Source organism: Lethenteron reissneri, chromosome 9, assembly GCF_015708825.2.
Source record: "Lethenteron reissneri isolate LAM-NWPU_2019-01 chromosome 9, ASM1570882v1, whole genome shotgun sequence".
Taxonomy (NCBI): Eukaryota; Metazoa; Chordata; class Hyperoartia; order Petromyzontiformes; family Petromyzontidae; genus Lethenteron; species Lethenteron reissneri.
This window is the reverse complement of record NC_083787.1, coordinates 11,516,927-11,541,272: the sequence shown is the minus strand read 5'-3', so window position 1 is coordinate 11,541,272 and position 24,346 is coordinate 11,516,927. Positions and strand designations below refer to the sequence as shown.

Below are 24,346 nucleotides of genomic sequence, written 5' to 3'. Positions count from 1 at the left end.
TGGCCCTTCTTCATAGCACAAATAGGGAGACCATAAGAGTTGGAGACAGCAATTATGTATACCCTGGTGCCTGATGCGAATTCAACTTTACACATTATATTAAAAGCTGGTCTTTTTTATTCGGTTATAAACACTGACCCACATCTGTGAAAAAAAGATCTTCACAGCTCATCGGATTCCTGCAGTGGTAATACATTTTCCGATTCTGAGCTCTCGTACCTACTCATGACGTCACCGCACCCCCCCGCCCCCGTTGCATGACGTCACACTTACATCCTCGCGCGTGACCGCATGTAACCTACTTATACGCGGCCGCGGTGGTGACGTGCCGGCGTGTAACCCACGCGGCCATGGTTACGTGACGTCATGTAACCAACGCGGTCGCGGTGGTTACATGACGTCATCTCGCGGGTCTGACGTCACTTTGCCATGGCGGCTGGAGCTCAGCTGGGCGGGCTGCTGCACCGCGCTTCGTTCAGGTCGGTGACGGCGATTTGGCGGCTGCGGGCCGAGACGTTTCGGAAACGCTCGTCAGAGTTCAACCGCGAGGATGGGTTCACAACTCAGCAATCGTTGGAAGGACGTCATTAACAAGTTTAAGTCATAACTAGCTGTGAAGTTTCCATCTTGGCACCTTCCGATGTTAGTTTTATTTTACTAAAGATGGGACCAGCAATTGCAGTTCCTGCGGTGTCGCCCCTGCATTGTGCATACCACAAGTTGTTCGCGTCTTTCTCTTGATTCTCCGATTTCGCATTAACGTAACCCTCTCCGCTTGTGCTGGACTGAGGGCACTTGTGCCCCTCCCACTTCGTTCTGGCATCATGACGCTTGGGCTACGCCCATTTTCAACCTTTAAAACGTATCGCCTTTGGTAGCTTCCCCCCATTTTTATTACACGCTTTTTATTAACTCTGTTGTATCCTCAAATCTCGTAACTCAATTTTTACCCACTTCCCAATGTGGTATCGACTACAAACGTGGTATACTTATGTCATACCGATGACAATACTATATTCTATCATCAAAAAATAACAAAACTTTTTTTTAAACTATTTTTTAAACTATTTTTTACATGTTATGTTTCGGCTTGGGTCTAATTGTTCACGCTCAACTGACGTTGGCTGTAAATCACCACGGCCCCTTATGTCGTGGCAAGCTCCGGGGCCACTTCCTGGAGTCGTGGAGTTCTGCCATTACGAGTAGGGTACATTTCATGAAAGCGTGTTTTTAAAATATTATTTTTAAATATTACTTATTCCACCTGATGACACTCGCTTGTGTTGCGATCGAAACGTCGTAGTTTTATTTTATTATTTTTTGAACGTATCTACAGTGAGGGAAAAAGTATTTGATCCCCTGCTGATTTTGTACGTTTGCCCACTGACAAAGAAATGATCAGTCTATAATTTTAATGGTATGTTTATTTGAACAGTGAGAGACAGAATAACAACAACAAAATCCAGAAAAACGCATGTCAAAAATGTTATAAATTGATTGGCATTTTAATGAGGGAAATAAGTATTTGACCCCCTCTCAATCAGAAAGATTTCTGGCTCCCAGGTGTCTTTTTTACAGGTAACGAGCCGAGATTAAGAGCACACTCTTAAAGGGAGTGCTCCTAATCTCAGCTTGTTACCTGTATAAAAGACACCTATTCACAGAAGCAATCAATCAGATTCCAAACTCTCCACCATGGCCAAGACCAAAGAGCTCTCCAAGGATGTCAAGGACAAGATTGTAGATCTACACAAGGCTGGAATGGGCTACAAGACCATCGCCAAGCAGCTTGGTGAAAAGGTGACAACAGTTGGTGTGATTATTTGCAAATGGAAGAAACACAAAAGAACTGTCATCTCCCTCGGCCTGGGGTTCCATGCAAGATCTCACCTCGTGGAGTTGCAATGATCATGAGAACGGTGAGGAATCAGCCCAGAACTAAACGGGAGGATCTTGTCAATGATCTCAAGGCAGCTGGGACCATAGTCACCAAGAAAACAGTTGGTAACACACTACGCCGTGAAGGACTGAAATCCTGCAGTGCCCGCAAGGCCCCCCTGCTCAATAAAGCACATATACATGCCCGTCTGAAGTTTGCCAATGAACATCTGAATGATTCAGAGGACAACTGGGTGAAAGTGTTGTGGTCAGATGAGACCAAAATGGAGCTCTTTGGCATCAACTCAACTCGCCGTGTTTGGAGGAGGAGGAATGCTGCCTATGACCCCAAGAACACCGTCCCCACCGTTAAACATGGAGGTGGAAACATACTTTTGGGGTGTTTTTCTGCTAAGGGGACAGGACAATTTCACCGCATCAAAGGGACGATGGACGGGGCTATGTACCGTCAAATCTTGGGTGAGAACCTCCTTCCCTCAGCCAGGGCATTGAAAATAGGTCATGGATGGGTATTCCAGCATGACAATGACCCAAAACACACGGCCAAGGCAACAAATGAGTGGCTCAAGAAGAAGCACATTAAGGTCCTGGAGTGGCCTAGCCTGTCTCCAGACCTTAATCCCATAGAAAATCTGTAGAGGGAGCTGAAGGTTCCAGTTGCCAAATGTCAGCCTCGAAACCTTAATGACTTGGAGAAGATCTGCAAAGAGGAGTGGGACAAAATGCCTCCTGAGATGTGTGCAAACCTGGTGGCCAACTACAAGAAACGTCTAACCTCTGTGATTGCCAACAAGGGTTTTGCCAACAAGTACTAAGTCATGTTTTGCAAAGGGGTCAAATACTTATTTCCCTCATTAAAATGCCAATCAATTTATAACATTTTTGACATGCGTTTTTCTGGATTTTGTTGTTATTCTGTCTCTCACTGTTCAAATAAACCTACCATTAACATTATAGACTGATCATTTCTTTGTCAGTGGGCAAACGTACAAAATCAGCAGGGGATCAAATACTTTTTTCCCTCGCTGTACGTGACTTTACCGAAAGACACAAAGAATTATGTAGAGTGCCATGGAGTTAGGTAGAGGTGTACAGAGTTACATTGCCAAGAGCACTCCGACTCCCACACATCCACCCACCTATTTGATCCCGGGCCATCTTCAATAGCTGTTTTAGGTACATGCTAATGCTGCAATAAGAATAATAATGCGAGTCATAGCGCCCACAATATTTCACGGACACGAGCAACGTTTTACCCATGACACCCGCCCCACAGGAAAGGGAAGTAAGAGTCACAAGGATCCTGTATAGTGAATGGAAAACATGGGAATGGGTGGGGGAAGGGAGAAGAAAATGGGAGGGTGGAAACGGATTGGAGAAGCAGGAGCACGGGGTCAGGAGAGATGAGGATGGGGAGGTGGAGGAGGCTGCACCAGTGGGCTCGACACACAGCCCTAACCCTCACATCCAACGCTCGATCCACAAATACGAAGGAAACATCACGGCGACGCACTCCACTGCTCCTGACGCGGTTGTCTGGCTTGACCACCTAAATGTGAAGTTGCAGTTGTTGCTCCGCATCTACATGCATCTACATGCGGCGCAACAAGGACACCGCGGTGGTGAGATGTTATTTCCCTCTCCTGGTAGACAGGTGGTCGTGGGTTCGATCCCGACCCTGACACCTTTATATTTGAAGTTTGCACGTTCTCCCCATGGTCACGTGGATTTTTGTCTAGGTCCTCCGGTTTTTCCCTCCCCATTTAGAAACATGCGCTAGAGTATTTAGCTGCTATACATTTCCACATGACAAGCCACTTCGTTGAGCTATCATTTGTGGCAAGGTCGCTTCTGACAAAGAGTTGTTTAGGTCAGTGGGCCTTCTCTGATAAAAAAAAATAGTACATCAGTCAAACGAAAGAAGAAGAGAACCCTAACATCTTAACCACACACGGTAGTCTAGAACCATCACAGGTCAACAAGTCGGTGGATGGGTCCTGGGGTTTAAACTGCTTTCTTGCAGGCGATTGGACATTTGGCTGTGAAGCCCAAGAAATCCACACACCCGTTGACCTTCACCCAGCGTTACCACAACCTCAGCCAAAGTCACCACCAGAGAGATAGGCGGGTGGGGGGTGGTGTAGTTGTTTGCGAGTTGCATAAGTGCACTGCACAGCTATGTATATATAATCTCACTTGGGCATTTTTCTTTTACACATTCCATCAGCTAAGCTTGCCATGCGGCCATCTTGGAGCCCATAATTTCAAGTGGCATTGGTTCAAACACGCGCAAACTCTGGACTGGATTCGACACGCTGTCTCGTCGGTAGGAGTCGGGTCTCACGAGAAGGCGTGACCTGGACGGGAGAGTGAGTAGCAACTTTTAATGGAATCAGCGTCGCCACTTTTAAAGCTCTTGCCACAAATGAACCACAATACCTTGCTGATCTCGTCAAGGAGCATATAAATCACCACACGAACTCCGGTTCATCCACACAGCAGCGGATTTTGGCTGGCCATTGAACAGAGACAGCGCAACATTGTGCGCTTTCAGATGCTCTTCTGTGGCCATCTGGAAACGCTCTTCCGATATTAGGAAGCCACTGGAGCTATGCACTTTTATTATTTTGATTGAAAACTCATTGCATGATAACTTATTTTTGTATTTAGTTTGTTGTCCTTCCCCCTGCACCTCTGATTGGCACATTTGGCTACATACGGTGCGAAAGAAGTTCAAAGTACAGACACACTGCTGCCACTCAAACTCAAAATAGGATTGCCAGCTGGCTACGGCCTGCCTGGTTACTCTCTCGAACCTATTTGGCGGACAGTGACAGCATTACAATAGTTTTCAAACACTCATCATCATCACACTGCTGTCGACATTGTCATGATCTTCATTGCGGTGCACATGTACAGACATCCCCTTTTTTGTCAATAAACTGTTGGGTGAGGGCCTCCCAAAGCCGCGTGGGTCGTCAAGGTTATTTGGCCATACTTCACCGTATTGGTCAGTGCTAGTTGGTGGAGTCGGGGGCATAGACATTTGGGGCATAGTCCAGCACAGCACACCAGGTGTTTATCCGTCGTTTCTCTTTTAACTAAAGAGCCAAAATTAGCACAAGGACGAGCTCCTGGTTCGCATATCACGGTGGAAAGACGATGGCACCAAGGACTCCTACAGAGTCGTTCCTGTTTAAGGGATGAGCTTGGCGATCCAGACTCGCGTCCCTTTTAGAGTTCAGTTCTGCACCGGGAGAAAAAAACAACAGCAGGTAAATCATTCACCCACTCCACCGTTACCACTGATCAGTGATGATTGGCAATGTGGTACAGAGTTCACAGCATAAACGCCAGCCATACCTCTCGGTGGCGTCGGTGGCATTGTCCCTCCGGAGGATTCAACGTGTAGGTTTTCGCTGCCACTGATGATCCGAGTGTGGTATTTCTTGCTGAGTATATCTTCTCTCGGGCTTTCGCCACGCACTACTGCGGCCATCTTCAGAAGTTGTTGGGAGTTGAGAGATGCCTGCGGTAGTTGCGTGGGTTTTAGGTATGAGTCGTGATTTAATTGGGAGTCTGAAGATGTCCCATATGGAGTTGGCCAAACATCCCGACATAGAACCAGAGAGCTTGGCCAATTATTGGCATTGGTTTTGGCTGCGTTGCGACTCATCCGTGGTTTTCCATGCCTGTGAATCATTCTTGCTCCGAGCGCGAGTATAAGCTGTGCCGCGTTGCGCATTCTACGCTTGCGGCGGCGAGTTAACTCCTTCGCCAGGTATACAGGAGGTCGTAGGTTTGATCCTTACCCTGATGCCTATATAAATGGAGTTTGCCTGTTCTCTCCGTGGTCGTGTTGATTTTTCTCCGGGTCCTCTGGTGTTTCCCCTCCACATTTAGAATCAACATCATGCGTTTAGAGTATTTGGCCGCTATAAATTTCCACTTGATAAGCCACTTCGTTGGGCTATCCTTTGTAGCCAGGTCACTCCTGAAAAAGAGCTGCATAGTTCAGTAGGCCTTACCTGCTAAAAATAAAAATAGTATTTTTTTTTACTCGAGAGATCACACTCGGGAGCGCGGAGCGGTGAGATGTCGCATCGTCTTGATCACGTGCTCATCCTCCGCGTCGTCGTCGTCACCGCCGTGCAGGACAGTGCCGTGGAGAGACGATCCTCGTGCCAGCCTCGGCAGCTCCACCGTGGCCATGCGTCCCGTGGCGAGTGAGGCCGAGTTTGAGGCGGCGAAGCAGCGGCTGGGACAGCTGACGTCGGACCCAGGAAATGAGGCAAAACTCCAGATCTACGCACTCTTCAAGCAGGTGGTACCCGCACCCCCACCAACTACCACCCCCATACCACTGCCACCACCACAACCCCAATCACCACCACCCCCCACCATTACCTCCCCAACCCCAATCACCACCACCACTTCCACCAAAGACAAAAATCCTCCGTATAGCCTTAACAGGTTGTTGGAGCAACTGCTGTTAGCAAATAGCACCTATGAAGGCCGGCATGGCACACGAGGGGGTGAGTAGCCAGCACCACGCCCGACCACCTTTGTCTGCCCAGTGGCGATGTTTTTACACTGCAACGGGTACTCATTTAAGGCCGAGTCGACCTAGGGAAGTCCCAGGACCGGTCCAGATAACCGTCACTGGTATTAGCGTGAGCGGGAATCGAAGTCGGGTTGCTGGGTTCACAATCACCACAACCCCAACCCCAATCACCACCACCACACACCGAGGTAAACAGCGGCCGGCCAGAGGGGAAACACCCTTGTACGGAAAGTAAGAGGTGTGCAGAGAAGACGGCCTCTTAGAGACGGACGCGGAGAGAAGGAGGGGTCGACTGTGACATGAATAGCGATATAGAACAAGAGAGATGGACATGAGTACAGGTGCAGCAGTGCCGTGGGAGGAGGTTGGAGGGGGGGCCCAAGCCCCCCGTACCGAAGGCTCAGCCCCACCCCCCTCTCATAATTAGATATTTTATAAAAGCACCGTACTTACGTGCGCGTGTGTGTGTGCGTGTGTGTATCCTGCTGTGGGTGGAGAGCGGTAGTGTAGCGGTAAGCGCGCTGCGCTATGAACCTAGCGACACAGGTTCGATTCCCGCTCATGGCCAACACCAGTGACGATTACCTGAACTGGTCCTGGGCCTCCCGTAGGTCGACTCAGCCTAAATGAGTACCTGGTGCAATGTGTAAACATCACCACTGGGGAGACAAAGGCGGCTGGGCATGGTGCTGGCCACCCACCTGTTCGTGTGCCGTGCCGGCCATCATAGGTGCTCGCTAACAGCACTTGCCCCAACAGTCTGTTGAGGCTATAGGGGGAATATTTGTCTTTGTTTCCTGCTGCAAGGCGGCATTTTGACGGAAGCGGTCAGTAGTTTTCCGCCGGCCTCCCCATAACCTGCTATCTGCAGCGCCACTTGCTGACAGAAATCGTTATCAGGACGTTTTCCCCCTGCTGGGTCCGGATGGAATTTCCATGGCGTTGGAGGCAGTCTGAGCCAGCCGCCAAATGTTATTTTTGGGTGCGGGGGGAGGTGTAGAAGCGGCGTCGGTGGCGATTTCTATTTTGAGCCGTCGGTTTGGCGCTGTGGTTGAGCGTTGGCGGTGGGTCTTGATGTGCCCTGCTGTGTCCGTTCAGTCCACGCAGGGGTCTTGCAACACCCCCAAGCCCGGAATGCTGGACTTTGTCAACAAAATGAAGTGGGAGGCGTGGAAGAACCTGGGACCCCTCAGCAAGGTAACCGCCGCATGTCGCTTCCGGGAGGCTACGGGGCGGTGACGCGGCCCAGGAGGTTCGCCGGTTCAAATGCCGGCAGGCCACCCTGGTCATTACCGCCGTTGTGTTAACCGTAAAGATACGCCCTTGTCTGCTTCGAGGTCGACGTTAAAGATCCCCTGGTGTCATTTGCTCAGAGTGTGGGCCATTGTGTGCTGGCATCACGGTCCAAATTTGCCAATTCGAAAAATACCCGAAAATTACTCAATTGGGGTTACGGATAACGCGCAGCAATCATTGCCCCCTACTGGCAGACAAATACCCACTTGCAGGCCAGGTGCTGCACAGAGATAGTTTCCACTGAGGGTGCCCTATCAAAATTTTCGAGATGATGCAAGTTCTGAGTTGCCCCGGCGTAAAGAAGGGCAGCTATTTCAAACATACAATCATTATTATCCCAACATTTAGAGCGCATGTGCTCGTGTTATCTTTCCATTTTAAGGCCATCTTCACCAGGTTGACCTTGTATTTGAGTTCTTGTATGGTAAACAAACTCTCAGATTCTGACAGCTTTGTTGTGGACATGTTCGCAGCATGGCAATCAAATGGATATTCTCAGAGCTGGATTGAGCCATCACGCGACGTATTTTTTTGCGCGTGGTCAATTGGTAAATGGGCTGAGACCATCGGCTCTCTACATTTGAGGAGACCCAGCTACGTCGAGGAGGGCTAAATTCTTCACTCTAACCCAAGATCTCAGCCGTTGCCCGTTCACCATCTCTGACCTGGCCATTATGAGCCCCGTTAGCCCACCCGGACCACCTCTCACTTTAACTTTATTGGTGGGGAGTACGGCGAGTCGCACATGGCAACCTCAATGCCAGGTCAAGGTCCAGAGATCGTCATGGCCAGCGCTACCGCATCTCACCAGTTGTTGCAATACGGATTGAGGTGTCTCAACCCGATTTGGTCTTCAACGATTAACCCCATGAACCACCCAACCACCTTTGTATGTATGTTGAGATCCTGGGTTAGAGGACGCCACGGTGGTGAGATGTTAACTACCTCGCCTGGTATACAGGAGGTCGTGGGTTTGATCCCGAACCCTGACACCTGTATATTTGCAGTTTGCATGGCTGCAATAAATTTCCACACGCTAATCCACTTCGTTGAGATATTATTTGTGGCTAGGTCGCTTCTAAAAAAATGAAGCTAACAGCTCAGTGGGCCTTACCTGGTCATATAAAAATAGTTTAGTTTTAGTTTACAGATTGAGGTCTCAGCTCGGTTTGATCCCCAGCGACTGACCGCATGAGCCGTCTCTCTAGTCACTATTGCTCGTGATGACATCACCACCACCACCCCCTCACCCCGACCGTTGAACCCCGGCAGGAGGAGGCTCGGCTGAAGTACGTGCAGCTCATCGACTCGCTGGTGGCGGCCGAGGCTCCTGCTGCTCCGTCGACGGAGGCCGGCGCCACAGCTTACCAGACCCTGCAGCTGAAGCGTGAGAACAACATGACGGTGATCACGCTGAACCGGCCCGACAAGAAGAACGCCATCAACACCACGGTGACGCCTGCAAACCCAACTCTAAACTAAACAATGTTTCTATTTTACCAGATCAGGCCCACTGAGCTATATAGCTCTTTTTCAGAAGCGACCTGACCACAAATTACAGCTTAACTTAGTGGCATATTGTGTGGAAATTTACAGCAGCCAAATACTATATACGCACGTTGATTCTAAATGTGGAGGGGAAAAACCAGAGAGCCAGGATAAAAATCCACGCCACCACGGGGAGAGAGAACACGCAAACTCCAAATATACAGCAGGCGTCAGGTTTGGGATCGAACCCACGACCTCCTGCATACCAAGCGAGGTAGTTAACATATCGCCACTGCGGCGCTTTGTTGCCACCGCTATCTCCCGGCTGACTCGCCGTTGAAAGAATGGTCCAGTAGCTCACTGGGAACTCCTGCCACCATCTGACTTGAGACGTGCATACCATCGGTCACGGAGGATGTCGGGTTTGCAAGTGCCGACGCATGAGAGGTGCAATGTGTTGCAATGGTCCTTGAGTACCCGTGTTGCCTCCCAGATGTACAAAGAGATCATGAAGGCGTTGGAGGAGGCTGGGAAAGACGAGTCTGCGTTTGCCGTTATCACAGGCGAGATTCCCCATACGCCATCGCATCTACATATAGATATGCTTGTTCCAATGTTCTACATCATCATTAGTTTGCAGCCCTTTTTGCAATCCACTGCAATGAGGGCACGGGGTTTGTCTGATCGTACTTCATGCTGGTCAGTGTGGCTTAGTGAAGGGGTGGGGAGGGGTCGGATAGCCATGGCTGGGAGTTGCTCTTGGGTTACCAGACTCATAGCACCGTGAATGAAACACTGTAGCCGTGTGTGCACCTGCACCAGTGTGTATGTGTGAGCACCGGCGAGAGTGGGAGCGAGCACGTACGCGCACGTGTGTGTGTTCACCTACACGCATGCACCTCTTGCCCCAGGCGCCGGCGATTACTTCTGCAGCGGCAACGACCTCAGCAACTTCACCAACATGCCGCCAGGCGGCATCAAGCAGATGGCGCTCGACGCCGCCGAGCTGTTGCGGTGAGCCAGGGGGACGTGGGTGAGGGGGTGGCAGTGGTGGTCAAAGGTGGTGCCGTTGTTGGGTGCGGATGGTGATTGATAAATGCCAGTGGTGATGGACAATGGTGGTGAGTGGCAGTGGTGGCGGTGGTGGCGGTGGTGGTGATGGGTGGCGGAGGTCGTGATTGGTGGTGGTGGCGGGTGACGAGTAGTGACGATGATGGTCAGTGCTGTTTATGCACTACAGTGGTGGTAGTTATCGGTGGTAAAGGGCAGCAGTGAGGATAGATGCTGGTGATTGGCGATGATGATGGGTGATGGATGATGGTGACGGCGGGGGGGGGGGGGGTGGCTAGCGACGGATGACGGTGATGGGGGCATTTGGTTTGCGTTGGTAACGATGGCTGTTCACCTCTGCGCGAGCAGTAGGTTTGTGTCGTCCTTCATCGAATTCCCCAAGCCACTGGTGGCGGTGGTGAACGGCCCGGCGGTCGGCGTGGCGGTGACGCTGCTCGGCCTCTACGACGCCGTCTATGCCACCAGCAGGGTCGGCCACCCACCCACATGCATGTCTACATCACAAGGGATCCCCCGGGGAAGGTTGGCTCGGCACACACACGTGGGCGTGAATGGCCAAGGCCATGGCCGCCCTGACCGCCTTTGTTTCCCCGTTGCTGATGTTTTTACACACAGCACTGGGTACTCGTTTAAGTCTATGAGTCGACCTATGGGGTGGCCCAGGACCAGTTCAGATATTCGCCACTGATATTGCTCGTGAGCGGGAACTGAACTCGGGTCGCCAGGTTTGCAACGTGTCGCACTAACCGCTGCTCCACCGCTCTCCTATACAAATAAATGCGTTGTGTCATAGAACCACGCGGAGACGGAACTTCTTGTAAGGGCTTTCGCCATTTATTAACACTGTTTAAAGACTCAGGCTCACACCAGGGGTAGGTGTTCTCTATACTCGGTCCTTCCCATAGAACCCCGAGCTCTCCTCGTCCTAACCTCGGCTATCCCTTTGACTCTCTCACTCGGGCCGGGACGGGGGTTCATCCAACACTGCCCGGCCGAGGAAAGAAGAACCCCACTCACTCTCAGCCAATTCTCACAGACTTATTGGAGCCCTACACTCCGCTATCTCTTCGGCTCTTCCACTCGTCGACCCCGGACGGGGGTTCAGCCAACACTGTCCGGTCATGAGCGGGAGAGACCTCCTGCAGCCGATCCACACTCCGGGCTCCCACAACGACCCCGCCTTCGTCACGGGGTTACCCTTAAGTACCCCTTGGGTGGCTCCTCCCCTTCACTTGTACCCGCCCCTATTCCCGAAGGTATCCCCTTACAGCACCCATGACATGACAGCCGTCCCGGCTGCTAATTATACTAAATTTGCCCCGCATCGGGGCCATTGCGTAAAGCCAGCAACCAACAATCAGAACAATTGTAACTACAACATCAACAATAACGTCGTAAATGGAGGTGGGAAGGCAGAGCCAACTGCGGGTGAACAAGATGATAAGGCAGGAGGGCAAGTGTAGGAAGGCCTTCAGCCTGCAGTGCAAGGCGCCAACCACGCGTCAGCGTCGGCTGGTGTCCGACGACAACGTGCCCAAGGGGAGGTGGTAAGCGAAAAGGAGTGCCCCTGGAGCGCGTATGTGCAGCCGGTCCACTCCCCCAGGCAGCGTCCGGTGTCAGAGTAGGCAGAGTACCCGTCGACGTCGGCCTCACCACCGAGGGGCCAACAGGCGGTGCCTCGGGAGCTACTCGGAGGGGTTCTGTGGGTGGACAGACAGAGGGCTTACACTGCATAGCATCCCGGCTAGGGCGGCCCGGCTCGTCAGACGCATCAAGCACCGGCCGCTCCGGAAGTGGGGATGATTCAACAGGACAAGGTAACACGTATCTTTTTAACCTAGACGGGTGGACAAATCAATGCCGGCGACTGAAGCGGATGAGCACACACTGTGGCCGGCGGACCTCCACGACCTCAACAGGGTCCTGCCAAGGGCGATGTAATTTTGGGGACGTCCCAATGGGCACCTGGGAACAATGTAGCCACGCCTTCTCCCCTTTCACTCATGGCAGCCCAGAACCCTGATGCTTTTGTAAGCGTTCGTTATCTGCTTGTCGGCTGGCCGAATTGTCCACAGCCGCTTGTCGTGCCTCACGCAGCCTGTCGAGCGTGACCTTCATCGAAGCGGCCACAGTGGATCCCTTTTTAGACGGCCCCAGGCCCATTTGCATGTGCATCGGGTGCTCCGGTTCCCTCGCGTACATTACGTAAAAGGGTGAAAACCCCATTGAGGAGTGAGGGGCCAACCTGTACGCAGCAAGGACACCCGGAATAAACAGGTCCCAGTCCAACTGAGACGCGCTCACGTGGCACAGCATGGATTTGAGGGTGCGATTCAACCACTCCACCATCCCGTCGGTTTGAGGGTGGTAGGGTGAGGTCTGTATTTTCTCGGTGCCGAGGAGGTCACAGACCTTGAGCAACCGGGAAGAAAAGTTCAGACCCTGATCGGTTAACAGTTGTTCAGGGGCACCCTTATCTAAAACATACCCATGCAAAAAGGCATCGGTGATAGACGAGGCCGATGGGTTTTGCAAAGGCCATGCCATGGGCCAACGTGTGAGGTATTCTACCCCGACCAAATTATACTTATGGCCCCGTTGGGAAGTTGGAAATAGGCCCAAAATGTCGAGGGCCACAAGTTAATTCACATGGGAAACTTGGATGGACTGTAGCGTGAGCCGATCACGCACAACCGGGGCCTTCTGCTGTACACAATCGTGGCAGCCACTCACAAGTAGTGTCACGTCGCTTTCTACGCCCGGCCAGTAATAATCCCGCTTAAGAGTTTAAAAGGTTTTGTGGAACCCAAGGTGCATCAACTTCTCGTGAACTGCACGAGTCGGTTTCCCTCGTAGGACAGTGGGCACCATCACACAATATCTCTCCAGCTCCGTATCTCAGCGTATAGGTAGGCCGTCGTGCAGGGTAATAACCGGGGCGGTCGACTGAGAGGAAAAACGGCCGTCCGACTTAACACGGCGTCGCAGCTTTACCAGAGAGGTGTCCTCCATCTGCAAGCGAGACCATTCATCCCGAGGGAGACCTAGGCCGAAATCCACGTGCAGCGACACACCCGGAAGGGGGAGCCGTGTCGGCTGTCACCATCAACTGGAGCCCGGTGTCAATTGGGGCCCTGCAGCGACCCGAGTCCGTCATGCACGCATACCTGCCATCCGCATTTCCATGCTGTGCCCCCTTCCTGTGGATGACGTCAAATACCTGCAGCACCTCAAGCCAGCGGGACCGCTGACCCGAGGGCTGATCGATGTGCAAGGAATAATGCAGGGCCGCATTATCTGTCCGAACAGTGAACCACCTGCCATACAAGTAGAGCCTATACAATTGCACGAAAAACACGATGGCAAGCTGCTCCCTACGAGTCACACAGTAATGCTGCTCTGCGGGGGGACAACACGCGACTGCCATACGCCATGACCCTTTCAGTGGCATTGACCACCTGGGCAAGTACAGCCCCGTGTCGCTGGCATCAGTGTCGAGCAGATAGGGCAGGGAGAAGTCAGGATACCCCAGGGGGGGCGCATCTGCCAGGGACGCTCAAAGCGCGACAAACGCTGCTTCCTCCTCCTTGCCCCAATGAAACTTTTTCCTTTAGTGGACAGCGCATGGGGTGGTTTCGCAACAGTCGCAAAATCCCGCACAAAGCGACGGTTATACGAGGCGAAGCCAATGAAGCTGCGAACCTCCGCGACAGATGTGGGAGTCGGCCACGCACGGATGCAAACCGTCTTTTCCAGGTCTGTGGCGACACCTGACGTACTAACAATGTGGCCCAAATACTTCACCGATGGCTGCAGCAAATGGCACTTTTAGGGTTTAAATTTCAAGCCAGCAACACGCACTTTGACGAAGACCGACTCGAGACGATGCAAGTATTTGTCAAACGTGCGGCTGAAAACGATGACATCATCCAAATAAATTTAGCAAGATTCCCACTGGAGACCCACCAAGACCATCTCCATGAGGTGTTAGAAGGTGGGCGGGGGCCGAGTGGAGGCCCATAGGAAGCCAATTGAATTGGAATAGCCCCTGGGGTGTGCGGAACGCAGTCTTGGGTTTGGAGACCTCATCCAATGGCAATTGCCAGAAGCCCGAAGGCAAAAATAGGGTTGAAAAGAAGCACGCACCCGAGAGGGCGTCAAGCGAATCGTCCATGCGAGGAAGGGGATAGGCATCTGCCACCAAACTCTTTTTTAATTTACGAAAGTCGACGCAGAAACGGAGACTCCCATCCCGTTTCTTGACTAACACAATAAGGGGTGCCTCAAGGGCTAGTAGTAGGAGAGATTGTCTGCCGCCAACATCTCATCAACGGCCAAACGGACATGATCCTTCTCTCTAGGGATAAAGCGATGGGAATTCAGCCGAATGGGGGGTGACTTCCCCGTGTCTATATGATGCTCTAATATGGACGTGGGTCCGATATCAAATTTGCTGTGACTGAAGACATCGGTGAATCGTTCAATAAGCGCACGGAGCCGCTGCCGCTCCTCGAGGTCCAAGAGGGCATTTTCCCGACAAAACGCATCAATCCAGGAGTCGTCGGGCTTCCCATCCTGTACTACGCCAGCCACAACCCTCTCAACCGGCATGGCGTCGTCTGGTGGGAGAGCTGGGGTCGCGTGCGCCAAAACGGTGCCGGCCGGAACAATTACATGTGAAGGACCCGCGTTTAGAATTTGTAGAAAGGGCTCCTGGTCCTTCAACACGACCATCAGGGAACCCACCAAACAGGAAGTCCGCGAAAAGTAGTTAGTTGGAGTTAAGAGGATGCCCGCCTCTGCCGTATGAAATTTCAGGGGTTTGCGCAACCTCAGCGGTATCAATATTTGGGACCCAGGTGGAATGTTCATGGAATCCCTAGCCAAAGCTCGTATGCTGGCAGCAAGAGGAGTCAACAAGGTGGGGGAACGCAAAAAGTTCAAACGACAGCCCGATGGCATCTCCACACAACCCTGGTCAATCAATATTTTCATGGAATTTTGGCCAAGAAATCTGTGCCCAAAAGGCATTGCACTGCCAACGCCTTTGAGACTAAGACGGGGCCTTCCAATTCAATATGACCAATTCTAATGGAGGCAACAATGTGACGCAATATACCTAAACTACCTCCATTAGCGGCAATGCAAGCCCCTTGTACAGGCCTCAATCGAACAACCTGAAAATGCATTCTGATATAATGGTGACCGACGCACCCATGTCCACCAAAATCCGGACTTACACCCCTTGGACGTAACCAGCGGCCGCGGAGGAACCCGCCGCGGCCGCCACAACCCGATGCGCAAGCGCAGCCCATTGATGGACCCGCTTAGGCCACCCAGAAACCGACGGTGAGTGAACATCGAGCGTTTCCAAACTTTTAGTGGTACCCTGGTGATCATGAACCCTATCCTCACTAGATGTGTGAGGTGGGAGAAGCGGCCAAGTGGCTGATGCGCCGCGACTTGCCTGAGGCCCAGAATTATAACGCTGATGTGAAGGCGGAGGGAGACGACGTCCCGCCAAAGGCCCCAGGAGCGTTGCGGCAGCCCATCGCGATGTAGCCAAGCTGGCGACAGCGGAAGCAGATGGTGGACGCTGCTCTGGCCGGCGGCCCCTGGCGCCTCTCCAGCGTTGGTCGCGTGCAACGATTGCGGCAAGATGATTCTCGTCCTGCAGCGTGCCAGCCCTCGCTGGACCTGGGTCCCCTGCGCACGCTGCCACACCAGGCCACTGGCACAGGCCGAGGTGTGCTTGGATCCCCTGCGCCACTTTAAGGGAAAGATGTCCGCCTCCTCTGCTATAGCCAAAACTACACCGAGTTCCCACATGAGTTGAGCACCGCACAATCCATATTGGGGTAGGCCGCCCGACTCAGCGCCAATAAGTAGCTGTGGAAGGCGAGAGACGTCTAAGCCTCCCCTCGCCTCCGCAGCAAGAACTTCTGGTGTGCGCTGGAGGGCGGCTCAAAAATAAAAGCCATTTGGGCGTACGCCATGGGGAGCGTCGCCCTGTCCGCAGGCGGAATCAAATTTAATGCGGCTAGAGAATCATCTAATGCCGTCAGGAGTACCTTGAGGGCCTCGTCCATAGGCTACCTGACCGAGGCGTAAGCCGCATCGAACCGGCCTTGAAAGGACTTCCATTCTCCGCCAGCTGGACGAACAGGCAGTAGGCGACGAAGTTTGGAAGAGCCGGAGCTGAAGCCTGGCGTGGGCGCTCCCGAAGATGCACTCGGCGGCATCGCTGCAGCAGAGGCAATGGCGCCCAGTTGCTGTGTCGCATCTTGGGAGAAAATGTCGCCCGGTTGCTGTGTCGCATTAAAAATAGCGCCTGGTTACTGCGGCGCACCCGGGGGCAAGATGGCGGCCGATTGCTGTGTCGCGTCCATTGAGAAAACGACGCCAAATTCGAACATAGCTGGAGGAGAAACAGCGGGAAGTGCCCGATCTCGCTCCAAAAAAGTGACGGGCACGCGCAGCTGGGCTACCACCTCCAACATCAGGGAGACGAGATGCATGGCCGACTGCAACAGCTGGCCGAACTGGCTGGTGAGGAGTCACCAGCTCTCCTGCTGTGGTGAGTGGCCGGCCACGGCCACCACATCCTGCACGGGTTGGCCAGGCTCCACGGGGTGCATCTCCGGGGCCCCGGACTCCGGGGACATTGCGGGGACCTCTTCCGTGCTGTCTTCGTCGTCCGATCTCGCAACAGGTGGGTTCTTACGCTTCGTAGTCGACTTCAGAAAGACGTGCTTACACAGACACACACATACACCTTGTCTTTTGTGTCAGTACTGTTTTGATCTGCAAGTCTTTTTTTTCTGTCTCATCTATATTTTCCGTATTATTTGGCCTACCTCGATTGTACTCTTGATTCTTTTGACTATTTGCCTCAAGTAACGTTTGCGTACGATTTGCCTGCATGAAGAATGGAGGCGCCACCGGTGGTGAGATGTTATCTCCATCGCCTGGTATACAGGAGGTAGTGGGTTCGATCCACACGATAAGCCACCACTTCGTTACGCTATCATTTGTGATACCCAGGTGGCTTCTGAAAAACGAGCTACATAGCTCAGTAGGCCTTACCTGGTAAAATAAAAATTGTTTAATAGCTCTTTAGTATCTCGGTGCGTGCTCACGGTGCTCGCTCTGTCTCCCTTGAAGGCGACATTCCAGACCCCGTTCAGCCAGCTGGGTCAGAGCCCCGAAGGCTGCTCCTCCTACATCTTCCCCAAGCTCATGGGCGCCGCCAAGGTGAGCTCCGCCAATGCCGTACCTTGGCATCCTGGCGCTCGCTGCCCGTACCGACGCCACTTGGCCCACTGCCTCCAGAGGCTTGGCACACCACCAGGATCGCCAATATCATGCGAGCGCGCAAGCCGCTAGCCAGCAGCGTTGTCAATAACATCAGCTCCTCCTCCTACTCACCAGCACCACCTGGACTACCCACATACATTCCTAGGGTATAGGTCAAATGGTAATTGCATGTGAGGTTATCAAGAAGAATAGAGAGCTCGGCATCAAATTCTGATTGGACAAAAGGAGTAACCAAAGGATGCATGAAGCGATGGGATTCCAGGTGTTTTGGGGCATTATCAGAGAAACATGCCCAATGTGTCTCCACTGAGTCTGTGGGTCTCTGGGCGAGTTTACTGGCCTTTGTGTGAGTCTACTTGAGCCAATAGAATTCCAGGTGTTTCGGACATTCACAGAGTGACAACACATATAAACAACACACATCCGCACGTAAAATGTAAGTGCATGCTACGTGCGCACATTCTCCTGCTCGTCTTCCTCTGTCCGTCTCATGCGCACCCTGTCCTCACGATCTCCCAGGCCACCGAGATGCTTCTCTTCAACAAGAGGCTGACGTCCCAGCAGGCGTGCGACCTGGGCCTTGTCACCGAAGTCTACCCCGACAACAGCTTCCAGCGGGAGGTGTGGGCTCGCTTGGAAACGTTGGCCAAGCTGCCCAAGAAGGTGCATGGTTCCATCGTTGTTCCATCGTTTCTATTGTTTTGTGCAAATTGCTCAGTTGGGCACGGTGGGGGTGGGGGGGGGCGCAGCGGTTAACGCTCATGCCTCGCAGCAAGAAGGACCTGGTTTCGAACCCCGACTCCGGGTGCCTTTTCTGTGTGTTTTGCATGGGTTTCCTCCGGCTTCTCAGATTTCTTATAATGGTAAAAAAAACACGCGGTAAGGTGTACGATTGAACTGTTTTTCACTGTAATGGGAATTGGCCCAAAAGCATCCCAGTGCTGAACAAGAATGACCTGAGAATTGACTCGCTTGGGATCACACGCAGCAAACATTGCCGCCCACTGCTGAAAAAACTTGGCAGGACCCTCCTGAAAGAGAGTCTGAATCAACATGCATGCATGAAAGTATTTGGCTGCTATACATATCCACATGATAAGCCTTACCTGGTACAGTAAAAATATTAAAAGTTTTGTAGTTTGGATTACTTTTTATTACTCCGTACGAACGATGCTCCAACTGTGCGAAGCGCGACGACGGCCATTTGCGCCGCTCCACGTAACGAGGTTGCGTCGCAGGGCACATACGTGCATTGAACTTCTTTCGCACCGTACATCGTTAACCGTGCTATTCGGAGGTGCCGGGGCTGGGGGGTAAGAACAAGCAAACTAACCATGTGTCGTCGCGTTTGCGTGCGCAGTCCCTGGCGTTCTCCAAGCAGCTGTCACGCGACGCGGAGCGGGAGGCGCTGCATGCGGCCAACTTGCGCGAGTGCCAGTGCCTTATTGAGCGCTGGCAGTCCGAAGACTGCATGGCCGCCATCGCAGGCTTCTTCCAAAGGAAGGCCAAGCTGTAGGCCGCCGCCAGGGGCGGGGGTGGGGTGAGGCGGCGGCTTTGGGCGGTGCCGTGTGGCGTCACGTCTCACCGTCGCGGTAGTGGTGGTGGTGGGTGTGCGGCTTTGTGGTTAGGCGTCGTGGTCGTTTCGTGTTGTAGCGCCGTGAGATTGCGTGTCAGTGACGAATTGGCGCCGACTGCGACTGATTGTAGCGGCGCGTTTCCCGAGATTCCGTTTCGTAAACGTCAAATCAGCAGCTGCTGCTGCACTGTCAGAATTTGGTGAAAGAGCATTGGACTGTGATGATGCACGCAGACACATGCACGCACGCACATGCACACGTGTACGCAGACACAAGCACACAGAGAAAAATGCCTCCAATATAGCCTTAACAGATTGTTGGGGAAAGTGTTGTTAGCGAGCACCTGTGCAGACCAACCCAGCACACGAAGGGGTGGGTGGTTAGCAACACGCTCGGCCGGCCGGCCGTTTTTGTCTACCCATTGCTGATGTTTACTCACCATACCAGGTACTCATTTAAGGCTGAGTCGACCTTAGGGGACGTCCAGGACCAGGTTCAGATATTCATCACCGATGTTAGCCGTGAGCGGGAATCTGACTCGGGTCGCCAGTGTGTGTTAACCACTACTCCGCTGCCCACATACGCACGCAGCACACACACATATGCGCCTACACATACAAATCCACAAACACAACATGCTGTTGGTGAGCAACGATTGCAATGCAATATCATTTTTATTTGGCTTACAAATGCCACTGAATGAGCAAGTGAGAGAGCGCACATCCACCACACTGCTCTGTTCGGTTTGAGATCGAATTCGTCCTGGGTCCACTAATGGAGCATTAATTTCAGGGCCATGGCGTCCGAATCACCGTCGGGGAGACGTCCCGAGTCCATTTACTCTTTTTTCCGATGCCACGTGAAATCGATTTGCGTAACTTTTTTAAATGAGAATTTGCAAATTAATACAATTTCTTTGGTCCGTTGTGTCTCCGTGAGTGTCTTTGTAACGACGAGGTGCACCTAGCCTGGCACAAACGCAGTTGGTGACATCACCACCACTTTGGGTGGTGAACGGCAGTTGTGACCGCAAGAGTTGTTCAACGGGAGCACAGTGGCCTTATCGAAGGACATGACAAACTCGACACGGTCATTAACACTTCAGAAACCTAGAAGTGGATGGACTTGCCCTCACATTTTAAAATAATTTTTGTCTTTTTTTTATCTGCTTGAGCAGGAGATAAGTCCGTTCGCGTGTTTCGCAGAGAGAGAAACGGCCCTCAGAAGCGGATATCCCAGAGCTGCCTCTTGAGATGCCCTCTTTCAAGTGGCGCTCTGCCCCACGCACAGCAGAGAGCGTCACACGTCCGCTCCCACTCTGCGTAGTTAATGCTCGTCTGCGTGACAGTCGAACTGATTTATTTGTTTTAACTCTCGGAACTGAAATCTAGCCACAAATTGAGCGATTCACCACTAGTTAAACGAGTGTTTGAATCATTGCAGTTTGGGGTTCATGTTTCCAGAATCATCGAGAATCAACATCATGCGTTTTTCGCTGCTGTAAGTTTCCACACGGTAAGCCACTTCGCTGAGCTATCATTTGTGGCCAAGTCGCTATGAAACACTTTCCTGCTGCGGAGGGAGCTGGTAGGAACGTTGGGTTGCTCGGTCAATGGCCAGGGTCAACGGTGGCGTGGTGTATTCCGCAAATATGCCCGACTGTGAGGGCGGACACAAGCCGGCGTGAGTAGGTTAAACGTTTAGTTTTATAAGGGCACCACGGGGTGACCAGCCCCTCCCCACCCAGCCCCACCCCCCACACAGCTCCACCCTCCCCACCCAGTCCCACCCTCCCCACCCAGCCCCTCCCTGCACTTCGTTAAGCTATCATTTGTGGCCAAGTATCTATGAAAAAAAGCTACATAGCTCAGTGGGCCTTACCTGGTAACATACAAAATATGATTGTCTTATATGTGTCTTGTCGTATGGATTGTATTTTGTATCGTGTCTATCTTTATAGTATGATTGTTTAACACGTAGGCTTTCACAACCAATATCAATACACCGGTGTGCTGTACTAGTGACCAATGGGCATGTTCTGTTTACGTGACAAACTTAGCTAATTGGCTATGTCGGGTGGTGGCAGGTTTAACGACATTTACGCGATCTAACCTAAAAATCCTGTATTAAGTATGATTGTTAGTTATTAGCCCGAGTATAAACTTTTCCGTAAATTATAAATCGCGCTATGATGCATTCGATGCGTTGTAAGTGGGAAATAATACATTTTAGTTCATTATTAATGGCCACGTACCCAGCAAAAACATATAGCGGCCTAATGTTTCATTCAAGCAATGACACATGTCCAAGTGCTGCGTCACGTGTCACACTGGTGCTGGTAAAGTACAAACTCGTGTACATCAGGATCATGAGCCATGGTCTATCCACTGCTGAATATCGATGTCCACATCACCATGAGCCAAGGTCTATCCACCATTGGATAAACATCCACTGCATTATATTTATGAGCCACTAGCGGGAAGTACTCGGCGTTGCCCGGGCGAAAAAGACACGCACATCGACTTGCACACACACAGACATCGACCCACTCACACAAACACATCGACTTGCACACACACATGAACCTATACACATCGACTCACACACATACATCTACTCACACACACATCCACTTATACACACGCAGTTCGACTTACAGCGACTTACACACATGGACTTACACACACATACATGGACTTACACATCGACTCACACATACACACATCGACTTACAATCACACATCGACTTACACACACACTCACACATACATCGACCCGCACACACATACATCGACCCGCACACACACATCGACTTGCACACACAACGATAACATGAACCCCAATAAATACCCCAGCCCGCCTGTACAACATATACACGATATACATGGATGTGAGGGGACAATGGAAATGTGAGGAAAGAGCAAGGACAAAATCAACAGAACCCCTGCAACAACCAGAACCCCGACCACCCGAAGCGGTGTGTGGGCGCGCGTAGGGTGGTCACAAAATCCGCCATGAACCAGTCCTTGTGTCCGGCCCATCGTATGTGGCTGCACCTGCACCTCCCCCTCCCAAGGCCCCCAGCTGGCACCGTGAGCATCCCGGTGAGCCCGGTGTCACTCCGGGATCAGCCATTCGGCCAGCCGGGTCGACATTGTCCTAAGGCCGGGGGACCGGGGCCGAAGGTGGCCTGGGGTCCGCTAGTTGCGAGGTACCTGGAAACGGCAACACAGGACACCGCTGAGGGACACCCTACAGCGCCCCGAGCCCTAGAAGCACGTGCACCTGTCGCTCGGCGGCAGTCACGACAGGGCGTCCGCGTTCAAATGCTGGGCCCCCTTCCGCTATGACACCATGAAGGAATACTCCTGTAGGATCTCCAGCCAGCGTGAGAGTTGGCCCGCAGGCTGGTCCACACGCAGCACGTACTGCAGCGCCGCGTGGTCAGAGCACACCAAAAAGCACCTGCCATACAGGTAGGGCCTATACTGCTAGATGAAAACAACAATTGGGAGGAGCTCTCGGTGCGTAACCCAGTAGCGTTGTGCGGGTGGTGACAGCACCCTGCTGCCATAAGCTACAACGCACTTCACCCCGTCTACCACCTGGGACAGGACTCCGCCAATGCCAGTGTTGCTCGCGTCCGTGTCCAGGACAAATGGCACGGAGAAGTCGGGGTAGCGGAGGGGGGGTGCGTTAACCAGGGCAACGTGGAGCGCGATGAATGCGGATGAAACGACGATAGTACGACGCAAATCCAATAAAACTGCGGACCTCCCCCACCGAGGTGGGGGTAGGCCAGCTCCGGACACACGACGTCTTGTCGGGATCCGTTGCAATGCTGGAATTGCCCCAGGTAGCGTACAGACTTCTGGAGCAGGTGGCACTTTTGCGGCTTAAACTTTAGGTTCGCCGCCCGCATTTTCAGGAAGACGGCGTGTAGCCGGACGAGATGTTCCTCAAACGTCCGACTAAAAATGATCACGTCATCGAGGTATATTAAGCAAGAGTCCCACTGGAGACCCGCTCCATCAGCCGCTAGAACGTGGCCGGAGTGGAGTGGAGCCCCATCGGAAGCTTGTTAATATGGAAGAGGCCTTGAGGTGTACAGAAAGCAGTTTTTGCCTTAGAAGCTTCACCGAGAGGTACTTGCCAAAACCCAGACAGGAGGTCCAAGGTGGAAAAACATTGTGCGCCCGCCAAAGCACATAGGGAATCGTCCATCCGCAGGAGGGGATAAGCGTCTGCCACGGATATCTTATTCAGCTTGCGAAAATCTATGCAAAAACACAAGCTGCCATCCTGTTTTTTAACGAGCACGATGGGGCTCCCCACGGGCTGGTGGACGGCGAGATGACATCCACGGTGAGCATCTCATCGTCCGCGAGCCGCACGTGCTCCTCCGCCGGGCTGAGGCGGTACGGGTTCTGCCGGATAAGCGCGGCCTCGCCGTGTCGATGCGGTGGAGGGCGCCTCGTTGACGCCAGGGACTGGGAATGCGAAACTGGGTGGGTAGGAGGGGAAGTAGGCGGGGCCAGAAGCGAGAGGCCGAGTGAGTTAGAGATGCGCGGGGAGGAAAAAAAAGAGCGACGCAGCCGCTACGACTGCAGCTAAAACCAATGAGGGCACCCAAAGCAAATTAGCAGCACTGCTCCCCTTGCTCCCTTTCCCCCCTGCCCCACCATTTCCCCTCCCACCCCCCCCCCCCCTTTTTGACTTATATAGCCTCCTGGCATCTCTCCCACTTTAGTATAAATTTTCTTGCTGTGGTGTTCACACCTGATGATGATTGCTTGTGTTGCAATCGAAACGTCGTGATTTAATGTTTTTTTTTCTTTACCTACGTGACTTTACCGAAAGAGGCAAAAGTATGGATCCTTGCAGTCACAAAAACTTCAAATCTAGAAAGTAAACCGAAAGTTAAAAATTGACTTTTGGCCAAAACCGAAAGTATGGTGAAAGTGGCCATTTGCCAACTTTCGGCGCCGAAACCAAAACCGAAACCGAAATTCGGTCGGCCTTTAGTGCATACTGACTCCGGTGGTACCTGCTATGACTACAGCAGTGCATACCGACTTTGGTGGTAACTGCTTTCACTACAGCAGCGCATAGCGACTGTGGTGGTACCTGCTTG

General features: G+C 52.4%; 1 protein-coding gene across 1 annotated transcript; it reads left to right on the top strand.

Moving 5' to 3' along the window:
• The first annotated feature begins 395 nt into the window (after positions 1-395).
• On the top strand, positions 396-20,134 carry LOC133340241 (enoyl-CoA delta isomerase 2-like). Its single transcript, XM_061548274.1, has 10 exons — positions 396-479; positions 6,055-6,223; positions 7,562-7,660; positions 9,032-9,211; positions 9,741-9,810; positions 10,159-10,261; positions 10,667-10,787; positions 17,483-17,572; positions 18,155-18,298; positions 18,996-20,134. The coding sequence occupies exons 1-10, from the start codon at positions 430-432 to the stop codon at positions 19,149-19,151; spliced, it is 1,182 nt and encodes a 393-aa protein (XP_061404258.1). The 5' UTR covers positions 396-429; the 3' UTR covers positions 19,152-20,134.
• Positions 20,135-24,346: the final 4,212 nt, after the last annotated feature.